General features: G+C 37.9%; 1 protein-coding gene across 1 annotated transcript in view; it reads left to right on the top strand.

The window, feature by feature from the left end:
• The window catches only part of LOC138706424 (signal-induced proliferation-associated 1-like protein 2), a 267880-nt gene that overhangs the window by 217936 nt on the left and 36545 nt on the right, over window positions 1-13399 (top strand). Inside the window, exon 4 of the mRNA XM_069835715.1 lies at window positions 12696-12856. Coding sequence (XP_069691816.1) covers window positions 12696-12856 — 161 coding nt within the window. The remainder of the gene's footprint in view (window positions 1-12695; window positions 12857-13399) is intronic.

Raw genomic sequence — 13399 nt, forward strand, 5'->3', positions numbered from 1 at the left:
TGATGTGAGTTTAAGTCCGGGCGAATGTCGCTTGGTCTGATAACTTGGCTGTCCCCCCCCCCCCAGGTTTTCTCCAACTGTAAGACGAATGTCAGGTAATCTCTTGGCGAATGATAGGACTCATTTCCACCAACGAACTCAATAAGCCTTCAGGGTGCGGTTCGTTCGAAACAGTGAGGTGGGGTTGGGGATCGTTCGAAAGACTTGCAATTCACCATTTACAGTCTTTACTCCTGATCCACGCAAAAGAACCGTAGTATTTGGAATTGTATAGTAAAATGTTTTTTCAGCAATGCTTTAAAAATATAATGGCTATACATGGCTGTTGATATGACATGGAGGAAATGGACTATAGCAGTGACCCCGAAATATGATTCCAAACTCAAAATGTTAGGTTCTGTGCGAACGTTTTTGGGCATTTCTATCATGTTACTGATGCAGGAACAACCAACGTTTCGAAACTAATTTCTTTATTGGTTCCATCATCAGAGAAGACAAAGAAAGGGTAACCTATCTGTGAGAGCTATTAGTGCCTCTAAGGTTCAGTTGTAGTTAAAAATGCACCCAAAATGAACTTAACAGTGATTTCTTAATACCAGTTTTCGTTTTAACATGATTTGTTCTTATACTAGCATCCACATTTGTAGTGTCAAATGATACGTATGTATTTCTGAAGATTTACAATTTTGTGTGTATGTTTTTCACAACCCGGCACATTTCTTATGACTCTCAAAAGAGTTGTTAGGTATATTTTGGTATGTTTGCTATTTAATAACTTGGTAGTCCTTATTCTTCGACAATCCCACACAATACTTCGACCATGAACTAGGAAAATGTTTATTGCTATAGTTTCTAGTTCCTATAATATGTATTTTTGTATAAGGGCCGACATGGAATGAAATTGGAATTTACGGGAGGGGGAACTATAGCCCAGCACTGCGACCTGTTACGATCTATTGCGCTAATCCTCAAACTAGGTTCATTCCCTAACCGGCTGACTACACTAAGGTTCGCTGCGTACCCAGATTCGAGCAGGCAATCCCCCTCGTCCCTAGGCCAGCTCCCTCCGTGCGTACGGGGAATACTATGAAATGACAACGAAATGGAGAAATGTTGACGGAATGATGTGGATGCCTAATATGGGGAAAAACGGAAGAACCCCGAGAAAAACCCGAACTGCGATCTTGTCTGCCACAAGTGTCACTATGGGTTTTTCAATGAAAAATCTCAGACCTGCTTGGGACTCGGACCCGGGTCGCCTGCGTGGCAGGCTAGAGGTTGACCACTCAGCCACCGCAGGCGTTAAAGGGTTGTCATAGTGTCGAATATTCTCAGTGATGCTTTCTGCCTCCCTTAACTTCGCATACACTTCCTTGGCCCTCAGATGAGCCGAGGATAGGTAGTACTTCTGACACCCTTTTCTTCACTACAATATAACCCACTTCAAATTGCATTATTTTATGTCCAGTACTGCAGAATAGCTGTCGGTAACGGATCCATTTTCTCAGCAACTCTGAAACATTAGATGTTCCAGCATCTTGACAGGTCCAAAAACATAATCTCGCAATACTCTGAAATACTCGGAAGAAACCAGCCCCTTTGACCATTACAAGTTACAGGATCAGTTTGGAACCGAATCATGGTCTCTTTGACGAGAATCCTTAACTGATGAAAGCTATGAGAAGGAGAGCGATAGGAATTTAAATCCTGCATGTTAGATAGATCGGCAAGTTGTAAAAGTATTCGAAGACAGGACCTCCATTTAACCAGGACGTGAAGAAGGCGTAACAGCCGAGTGCCGGCAGCCACGACACGCCTTGTCGACATCTGAAATGTCTGTTCAGTTTTAGACACGGCCGTCGCCTGCGTGAAGTACCCGCTCATGTTTGTATTTATGAAGCATTGTAAAGTACGGAGCGAGGGTCACTGACCCCTGACCTCGACAGCAGGGAGCGCAGAAACTGTAACACAGAAATAACGAAACTGCCTCTAAGGTTCAGTTGTAGTTATAAACGCACACAGAATAAACTTAACAGTGATATCTTATTAGGCCTATCAGTTTTCATTTTAGCATGATTTCTTTTTATACTAGCATCCTAGTACCAAATGACTAGAGTGTCTCTCTGAAGATTTAGCTATAACGTATACCCTTTGACACGAAAATTGGTTGCTGTTGAGAAGTCCCAACTAGCTCGGGAATTGTATACGGCCGCTGCGTTTACATGCTTGTTGTCTACGTAGAGAGATTCAAATCCTCTTTAAAACGAGAAGAAAGAGCCCTACCGCTAAGCCTTAAAGACTTCGTAGGGAATATGTCGTTTCGTGACGTGAAGATACGTCGCTCCTACGACTTGATTTCATCTTCGATGCTTAATTTTTGTCGTTTTGACTGTGAATCGCACGTTCATCAGAACAATACTTACACAAATTCACGCTACAGGTAAGTGACCATTTTCCGTGTCAATGTACGTAAGTACAGCTGTCAAAAGAAAAAGTGACCGCTCTCTAGAAACTAAATTCCCTTCGAATATCTTCGCTACAATTCGGAGACAGGCGATGCTATATGTTATTGGACCACGTTGTCCGATATCTATAGTTATAATTGAAGTGTTCTCCGTGTTACTGTGATAGCGTAATGGTAGCGTTTCGGGCTGGTATTCGTGAGGACTTGCGTTTAAACACAACCGAGTGCTTTATGTTTTTTTTAAGATATATATATATATATATATATATATATATATATATATATATATATATATGTGTCGACCTGGTTGGCGAGTTAGTATAGCGCTGACCTTCTATGCCCAAGGTTGCGGGTTCGATCCCGGGCCAGGTCGATGGCATTTAAGTGTGCTTAAATGCCACAGGCTCATGTCAGTAGATTTACTGGCATGTAAAAGAACTGCGGGACAAAATTCCGGCACATCCGGCGACGCTGATATAACCTTTGCAGTTGCGAGCGTCGTTAAATAAAACATAACATTTAACATATATATATATATATATATATATATATATATATATATAATTCTCCTGCCTCTTTTATGACTGTTTTAGTAATTAATATCAGGTTCATGAATGTATTATGCCAGACTTTATCATTATTTATTATGACATGAAGGCTGCAAACGGAAAGAAAGAAAGATTACAGTCTCAACAAAAATATCTTTCGTGGCATAAACGAAACAAACTTACTGGCATCTTCCTTAGAAAATTCAAACAATTAAAAGTTCAAAAAACAAAACAAAAAGCCACGATTCAATATTTAGTCCATCTTCCTCACATCTCGATCACATCTTGCAGTCGAGTGGGCATGTTTATGAAAAAAATGTTTAACATTAATAATGATTTAACTAATAGTAGGCAAAAATACAGTTGATTACACTATTAATTCCGTATTATTATTATTTTGGGTTGGTAATGCTTATGGCTAGAGTCCTGCATTTGATTATCTAAAGCCTCCAAGCAACCTGCAACATTGTAGGTATGAATGGAGTGTGGATCGGTTGGTTCATATTTGCTGTTAAGTGAACATACGAAAATAAAACAAAGCTAGGCACTTGGAAATGACTGCTGCAATAGAAGAATTTGGTAGCGAGCACTTCATTAGGAAAGAAGAAAATGTATTTTATCAGAATGAAGGAAACATTTTTCATTTGAAACACTTAAAATGTTTACAGGCATTGATTGTAATTTGTAGACACTTGTAAAGCACACACTCACAATTTGTTTTATTTTAAGTTTGTGCTTACATTTATATTTTTTCATTTGTTAATTCCAAACTTTAATTAGATCTAAAGTATCTGGATGCGTTTTATTTATTGTAAAAATCAGGGGTAGACAGATTCCGGGCGCCAGGTAGCTATGGCGAATAAAAAATTGTATGTGCCGTCTGAATTGTTTATTGAGTTCAAGACTTCGATTTCTTTTATGTCACTACGAGTAACAGGCCTACATAATGTTAACAAAAGCGGTTGTAAGAAAAAATACGAATATACTTTTTAATTAATATCGTTACATTTATTGCACATCTGAAAATATTGTCCTACATAGCTTCAGATCGTTTAATATACTTCAGTAAATGTATCCGTATCTAGCTTCAAATGGTTTTCTCATTGATTGTGTAAAAAAAAAAAAAAAAAAAAAAAAGGACTGAAAATAAAGGGGCTGGCTCCTGATTATTTTTTTTTGTCGTTCTCTAGTAAAAATTATTTATTACATATAAACTGCCTTTAAATAAATACTTTATTATTGTTATTAAATCCAAATGGTATTTTGTACATTAATACTATACTTGTTGTTCACCGACTTATACACATAGGTACACGAGTTTAGATGTAAACTCACAGTACCGGAGCGTGCAGGGAAACTGCTGCACTGCAGTGTGAATTGTTGACTCTCAATTTGCTCTCCGAATCCAAGTGAATCTAGTATGGTCGATGTACAGTAGTGGCAAAAAAAAAAAACCGGACCGAGTGGCAAAAAAACCCGGACCGACGGAATAATCAAAGTCCCCGAAATGAGCCACTGCGCATGCCACGCCCGCATTCACAAGATAGCGAGTAATCTATTGAAATTGTTGTAGTTTCGACTGCTGACGTAGCCCATTTCGAAAGCCGTTAGAAAATAAGCTGGTAAAATTCATGTTCTGGGAATAATAAGTTAAGTAGTAAACTATCGCTGCAATCGAGAAGTATTGGGAATAAATTTGAATAAGGAACAAAAAAAGTTTCCTTTCCAGGCAGGATTCGAACCACGAAAGTCTAGTTACCAGTCTATCGTGCTGTCACTGTGAACAAGGCTATGAAATCAGCTACAAGAGTCAGTTCGATTTTTTTGCCACTACTGTACATCTAACTTGTATTCGAAGTAACAGAAAGCAGGACTCTACTTGTGACTAAGCTGTGAACTTTTAGGCCCTAAAAAGAAGTAGAAATATACACAAGTTATAACGCTACATTATTGTTTTATTGTTGACAGATAAATCCATATAGCAACATTATACATTACACAGTTCCTGTAGGGATGTCATTGTGACAGTGAATTACTATAAATATTCCTCCAAAAGTTCTAAGAAAAACATGCCTGTTTGTAAGAATATTCTATTCTGAATATTGCTGAACTGAGATGCTTCTGATTGTACAATCTTTCAGTGAACAATCTGCGCTGGAGATAAATCTATAGGCAATGCAGTATTGTCGATGTAGATTCCTGTCTGTGCTTCTACCACCACGAGCACTTTCTCCCTATCAGCATTTCTCTTCATTATGTTTGAATACTTGCCTCTCAATCCTTTTCCAATAGCTTCGCCTGATACTTCTTGAAGGACAGTTTCCACTTCACGACTCGCACTGACGTGTGAGGTAGAATGCTCCTCACTTAGTTTTGTTTTGTGAGCAGATAGCTTACCAAAGTTAGCGTTCATAAAAGCAAGATCAGACTCTATCTCTGGGTTCGCCGAAGCAGCAATTGGACAAGGTGCCTTAGAAAAACCTTATTTACAGTAGAGATGCGATTGTTCACAGGAAATTTTGACCTTACCACCTCAGCCAATCTATGAAGTGCATGTGCACAAATCACATACAGCACTTTTGGGTACAACACTTTCTTCGATTTCTCCGCGCTCTGGTAGCAATAAAAGATAATAAATAGGCCTATGGAATTTTCGATTTCTCTGCTTTCTGGTGGCTAAAAGAAAAAAATTGGCAACTTTTAGGCATTTATAAGTAAAACAGCATTTAGCCTATTATAAGTAAAATAGGCGTTATGGGCATTGTAGAATTCGCATGTAATATTCCAAGTGCGAGAAAATGGATAATTAACCTAAAAGCCTACGTTTTCCGTTTTATGATTAAAATAGGCAAATAGGCAGAAATTCGCAGCTTAGGTACTTATGATCATTACTGTTCGATCTCAATAGTTAAAAATATTGAACTGAAGTGACAAACTATGGATCATAGACGAAGACCTGGAGTCACCGTTGCATAATTTGTTTCACCTATCTCAAATTCACGAGGAAAGGAAGGGAGGGGCATTGTGAAGTACGTCACTAATATATTCATAGTGGATAACGAGAAAGACAGGCTATGATGTGACGTCATATTCTTAATCATAACATGGCCAACATTGAACAAGTTTATATTATATAAATGCACGTTTAACATGAGTTTAATATAGCAATTCTTTTGAATATATTGTATTTATATTAGGCGATTGTTAAGATGGCCATGACTAGATCAAGATAACCACGTGACTCCGATTCCGGCAGCTGGCCATCACTATGGATTTGAAATAACCATTTTTTACTTGTGTTCTAGTTCATCTGTTAAATTATTTTTTAACACATGAAATTTCTCTTCGAATTATTTGGGGGGGGGGCGAGGCCCCCTATTAATTTTATTGGGAAGGGGCGACGCCCCTGGCTCTATAAGTCGTGGGGACAGGAAGTGCCTTGCCTTCCCGAAGTCGACTGCTGTGTTTATATCCATGGATATGTCAGAATCGTCGCTTTTTAACATAGATTTTTAACGCGTATTAATATTGAATCTTAGAGTCAGTAATTCCTATTATTAATAATCCGCATAGAATGAACTTGGCAGTCATTCCCGTACGTTGGGTTTGAGAGAGTATTAATGTTGTAATGATATAATTCAATTTACTATCGTATAATGTAGCGTTAAATAATATGAGCCGGACTCTTTGACTGATGGTCGTAAGGGTTGGATTGGCGCCGTTAAACGCGTTTGTCTGCTCAGATAATTGTCTAATGAAACTCTGCTATGTAGTGGATCAGCTGGGGGTGCGATAATGAAAGCTGTGCCTTCCCTTTCTCACAAGTGCTGTCAGAACCGGAAATTGCGTCTTCGTCCATCTCGTCCATTACCATTTACACTCTAATTGTTGTTGTAATTGAATTATCTTGTTGTATGGCGGCATGGTCCTGTTTTCCTTGGATTGAACACGACGAGCACTGGTCGCCATAGCTGCGGACATTGTTGAACAATAATTGTCCAAGACGCCGGAACGTAAGTCTAAAGTGCCCTCTTCAATAGAACATACTCGGCTAGTGGACAGAGGATTAGAGTTCTTTATGTTCCTATTGACAGATTTTTTTTCGAATTTGTGGTGAATAAAATAAGAATAACCTTTTCCGAAAATGTTACTTAGATTTTCCCTACCACTCTCAGTTTATCATTGCTTCGATATCGCTTTAATAGAGAGATGGGTAGATAAAACCGCCCCATCTCCTTTCATTTGATTTGGAATTATGTTGGTTATTCTTTCTTCCGCATGTTTAGTTACATTGTTGCTTGTTACTTGCTGTAACTTACAAATGATTTATAAACTGTTCTGTTTGTTGTTGTAATGTAAAGAGTTGTTTTGTAAATAAGCAAATGAGATGAGAGGGGCCGGTTTTATCTGCCCAATCCTATATTATCTTGTATTTGAAAAGAATATGCCTGCCGATCCTTAGCTAGTAACTGGAAAGTCTTGGTTTTGATCATCGTAATCCACAATACATTCAGTCCTTTGTATGCAGTGGTGGAATTGAAAGACGTTCCTTATTTTTCTGGCTCAATTTCTGGCCTGTTATTCGATTCGAACAGGACTTCTTTGTTCAAGATTTGTATACAGGGTGTTTAAAAAATACGGGGCATAATTTCAGGTATGTATTTCCCACATGTAGACAATCAAAATAGTTCATTACAACATGTGTCCGGAAATGCTTTATTTCCGAGTTATGGCCTTCACAACATTGAAATTCACCGGAACGTTTTTCTTTCCGCAGATCGTTGCCGTCAAAGGAGACATTAAGAGGGCACTCTGACAGTTCATTCCGAGGCGAAGGTTACATTCAGTGTTGTGTAGGCGTTAGACTGTGCGACATGTATTCAAATCAAGAGCTGGCAGAGATACACTTCATGTACGGTAAGGCGGACGGCAATGCTGCGCTGGCTCGTCGTTTGTACCAGGAGAGGTACCCACAGCGACAATGTCCAGATCGGAAGACATTTGTACGTCTCTATTACCGTTTCCATTGGATCGAAGGTTTCCTGATCGATGGATAGGTAGAGGTGGCACAGTTGCTTGGCCTCCACGCTCACCTGATCTGAACCCTCTCGATTTCTACTTGTGGGGCCATTTAAAATCATTGGTTTATTCGTCTCCGGTGCCTGATTTGGAATCCCTTCGGAATCGAATTGTGGCATGTTCTGAGGACATACGCAATACTCCTGGAGTTTGGGATCGTGTTCGCAGGTCAATGAGACATCGATGTGAGGTTTGTATTCAAGTAGGAGGTGGACATTTTGAACATCTTCTGTAATGACAACGACCTGCGGAAAGAAAAACGTTCCGGTGAATTTCAATGTTGTGAAGGCCATAACTCGGAAATGAAGCATTTCCGGACACATGTTGTAATGAACTATTTTGATTGTTTACATGTGGGAAATACATACCTGAAATTATGCCCCGTATTTTTTAAACACCCTGTATAAACCAAAGTTCTAAAACTGAGAAAAGACACTATACGCATTCAAATGTGTAAGGATGGGATTTTCCCATTAAGATGGGCGGAAGGAACATTGATGTTAGATATAATCCTTACAGATAGACTTTAATGAATATAGTACGTTGTCACTTTCCTTGTACCTTATGATAAACATATTTTAAACCGGTCTTATCATGAGGAATTTAGCGAAAATGCTCAAATCTTTGACTAATTTTGGGGGAAGGATTCATGCTCGAACTAACTACGTTGTCTTTTTGGGATAATATTTTCATTATTCGCACTATTTCCATGTTCGCTTTCTTGACTCGTCTCATCTCCAAACGTGTTTTTTTTTACCCTCTCATTTGTTATAGATTGGAACATTCAAGTTGAGAGGCGATACAGATAGTGATCTCTTAACATTATCAAAACCTGAAAAGAAAGACGGAAAATTTCGGACTCTTTCACGTTTCCGTCACGATGCTGATGACAGTCTTAGAAAAGTATGTGGGTAATGCAAAAAAAAAAAAAAAATGCCACTTACATTAGCCTTATAATTTAGAATGAAGTTGTGGGTTATAGGGGTAATTATCAAGTTCATTGCGGAGAACCCCCTCTCACATTCGACACTTGAGATTGCAACACTGTTTACAACTGATATTAGTTCTTTCGTCATTGGTGAGACGTTAAGGAGCTGAGCCTCAGCTGAAATTAAGCCATACTCTCAATAGCTGGAGTTGACATATCATACACAAAGAGAAACTGCTCTGTCCCTGAAATACCTAAAGTGTCCTAAAGTTTCACCTGAGTCATCTGTGGCTAGAACATTTAATGGGGTTCAAGCTATATTGAAAAAACTATAAGAGAAATATTTACGTATTTACTGGCACACAAGGAAGCACGTTCTTAAGCTAGAACTAGAAGCTACTGAGGAAAATAAGTTGTATTTATTACATTGTAGCGAAATTTAGAAGGGAGGTGTCTACAGAAGAAGTGGAAACTTTCTCTTTTATTACTGCTTTGTTCCGCGCACAGCCCTTGAAACTGGATGACTGATGTGAGCAGAGTTGCTAGGTAGGAAACTTGAATAAGCTTTTTCGCTGTATTTCTGCGATTGATTTTCTTTTCATTTTATTTTTTGAAAAATTAAAATTACAGTATCCCCTGGATTCGTCCCTTAAATACGTTCCTGATAGAAGTAAAATAGTTACTCTTACACACAAAAATAAACGAAAGCTGAGGCATTAATACGTCTTAAATTAAGCGTGAAAATATAATATAAATTTATGCATATATGTTTAATTGGATAAATATGTGCATAGTAATGATAAATTTAATGTAAGGTGGTGGCGTCATGTGCTCACTTATTTTATGAAAGTTTACTAACACTTTTTTTTTCTTCTGAAAACTCGTTGTATGAAACCGATTTTTTTCTCATATTATTCCTTTGACATAGCAAATCTGCTTATAAGCATTTCACTGATAACACTAGGGAACAAATGAGAACTTTTTTTCTGCGGTATAAATGTAAATATGCAACTTTTACTAATTTCGGTGTGCTGAATTCAAAAATGCATTTTGTTTTGCCGTACCACGTCAGGTTTTTTGGCAATGTAGCAAAACGTTATTTTGCCACAAAATAAAATTATGTTACAGTGTGTTCGTAGAAATCATATTATTATTTTGTGTACCTGATTCGTTAACACGTTCATCTATTTTTTTCTACTATGTTTAACAATAAAATAAACAGTTAAGAATTCACAGAAACATTAAGCCTATATACTGTACAAGCAAAACATTTTACTAAACTAAATTATAAGAGCAGAGAGCTCACCTTCAGAATGTAGCCTATGTTAGACGTCCTCGGTTTCGCTTTTTCTCTTTCCATGGAATCTTAGTGTGTGTGAAGTCCTCGAGTATTCTCTTCAACACTCCAACAGTAATCGGCAACCATATTTACATCTCAACGTCCCTGGTAGCGTTGCTCTACCTCTTTTAGATCCTGTGGAACCTTTCACCTTGCTCTTCGCTGAGGGCTCCTAAATTCGCAGGGAAGTAGTCTATATGAGCCATTAGAAAGTGAAGCTTTAGGTTCATGTTATAACTGAGCACTTTGAACTTGTCCAATATGTTTCCTACAATTTCTTTGTACCGTGGATCCTTCACGTTACCAAGAAATTTCTTCACAACTTCTTTGAATACGTTCCATGCACTTTCTTCTGTTTCTTTCATCGTACTGGTGAAATTGTGGTCCATCATCAGCTTTCGAATTTGTGGGCCATCAAATATTCCCTCCCTGATTTTAACGTGTGACAAAGAAGTAAACTTCGTACATAAGTACTGGAAGCAGGAAGATTTTTGCCTAGTGCCTATACAAACTGCTTCATAACTCCCAATTTTATATGTAACGGAGGGAGTATGATTTTCTTACGAGTAACGAGACCTAACATTGTTAATATTTTTGTCTCCTGGCGTTAGTTGCTTTCTTTCAGACCAGTATACAATATTCCAATGTTTGTCCCTAGCCCTGCTGTCCCACTTGCACATGAAACACGGAAATTTTGTGCATCCTACCTGTTGTCCCAATTGTAAACCAACAAACTTCAGGTCACTGCATATTTGCCATTCATGTTCATGATATTTAATTTTTTCAAGAACCAATCTTAATGTTTCATATGATTCCACTAGGACTGTAGAATGTGGAAATGATATGGACGCTAATTTATTGCCGTTAAGAAGCAATACTACCTTAAGGCTACTTTTCGAAGAATCAATAAAACCCTCCAACTTTTGGGCTCATATACCTCCTCTCCCAACTATTTTAGTAGATTTCTCACAACTGTACAATATACCATCTATCTTCCTGTGTACAGTATTTCCGGAAAAGTTTTTCACGATTCCTGTACCACGAAAAAGTAACTCCAGGCGCCAACATGTTCTTCTCATGCAGTCTAGAGCCTAGTAATTCACTTTTCTTTTTAGTGAGTCCTGATTCCCTTAACAAATCATTTAGCTCGGGCTGGGTAAATTTCTTTGGTGAATTGTCAAATTCGTCTGGATCAGAAGACATCTCAGTATTTGCATTCGGGGAACTGTTTTCAGATTCACTGTCATCCAAGTTTGCTGGTGGTGTAGGTACAGGTAAGCCCATGAGAAACAGGCCTCAAAGCTGATTGAAGATTTGGATACTTAATTGATTTCTTGTTTTCCTTGTTGTAACCAGTAACATTACACATACAAAAATAACAGTCATCATAGTGATTCCTCTGCTCACCCCATACCATTGGTATAGCAAATGGCATTGCTTTCCGTTTTCCTGCATACCAGTAACGCAATCCTTCTACACAATTGTTACAGGCACTTTGAGGTGCAAATGATTTTTCCATGTCACCAACTTTTACTTTGAAGTAAGCAAAATATAGCTTCTTTACAAACGAATCTATTTTACGAACTTTTCTATCGAACATACTCGTATAACACCCACAAATGTAGCAAAACGTCTAAGGATTTTGTATACACCGTCTCCTACGCAATCCTGATGTACTCGCCATATTCAGTTTTTCAAATCACGCTTTTGCACTACGATTCTAGGGACTCCACTGTAACAAAATTCACATGTGTTCACAGAAGTAAGCCAGCTGCTCAACTGAAAGATTTAAGAACTGTATATTAGGGTTTTCTGTAAAGAACAACTTTCCGGCAAAGTGAGAAAGGGGATGGGGTGATAGGGCATGGGATGATGAAACATCATTCTGAGATAAATATTAGAACAAAAATATTTAGTTGTGGAAATTTAATGCCATCAGCTAGGGGGCACCTCGGCTTAATGTATAGTGAATACTGTGCGGCAATAAATATCGGAAAATTGAAATTGCGACAAAACGAGACGTGATGCATAAAAAATGAAATCATTTTAGGACTCAGGGCATCGGTTTCCATACGAATTACCAACTTACTTTTTTTACCGCAGAACAGTTGTTCCCTAGTGTAATTTTCCAGAGTCCAGCTTTTATCTTTTAGGAAATGAAGTTGTGAAGTTAAGGTGTGTGTGAGTACTGTTGTACATAATTATGTACCACGTTTGATCAAAATTTGTTAAAAATGCAAGTAATGTGGGTCTCCCAGATACACAGTGAGTGACCATTGTACAAGGCTTGTCTCCCTTTTAGACTGGAATGTTGATGAGGATTAATTTCGTTTGCAGAGCACCAGAACTGGTTTGGCATGGATGAGAACCTGGGCCCAGTGGCTGTAAGCATCCGTCGGGAGCGGTTGGAGCGACAGGGTGACTCCAGTTCTGCTAGTTCATCGGCAGCACTTCTCCCTCACACGTACCAGTACCGTTTGCTCATACGTACCAGTGAGGTGAGTAAAGCAAACGTTATAATAACAGTAGGAATTGATTCCTAGATATTGTCATTATTGTATTTCTGCATTGTCACCATAACATTGGTTAAAATTAATCGTTAATAAGAATCAGTGTTACGGGAAGAATTCATTTTCACATTACATACGTTACGCATTTTAAGAACAATTCTTTTCCTTTTCCATACTGTCATTTAAAGGACATAGGTAAATAGAATAATTTACTATATCAGTGAAAGAAAATGTTACATTTTCTTTTCTTATATTGCCCACAAAAAGAATTTTTTTATATACCCAAAAGTAATACATTTGATTTAATATATACATTGTGTGATTTAAATAGATACATAATTTTTTCACAAATTTTCGTGAAATAACTATTCGTATATTGTAATAATCTCTTATATTATTTTTCTATTTTATGAAAATCGGCATTTAAAAGTGATGTGGATATTAAAATTTATTAGACCTTCCTTCAGTGGACCAATAACGCGTAACGAATTGGTTTATAACTGTTACAAATCTTTAATGATTACACAAGAA

This window comes from Periplaneta americana, chromosome 9, assembly GCF_040183065.1.
Source record: "Periplaneta americana isolate PAMFEO1 chromosome 9, P.americana_PAMFEO1_priV1, whole genome shotgun sequence".
In the NCBI taxonomy this organism is placed as follows: domain Eukaryota; kingdom Metazoa; phylum Arthropoda; class Insecta; order Blattodea; family Blattidae; genus Periplaneta; species Periplaneta americana.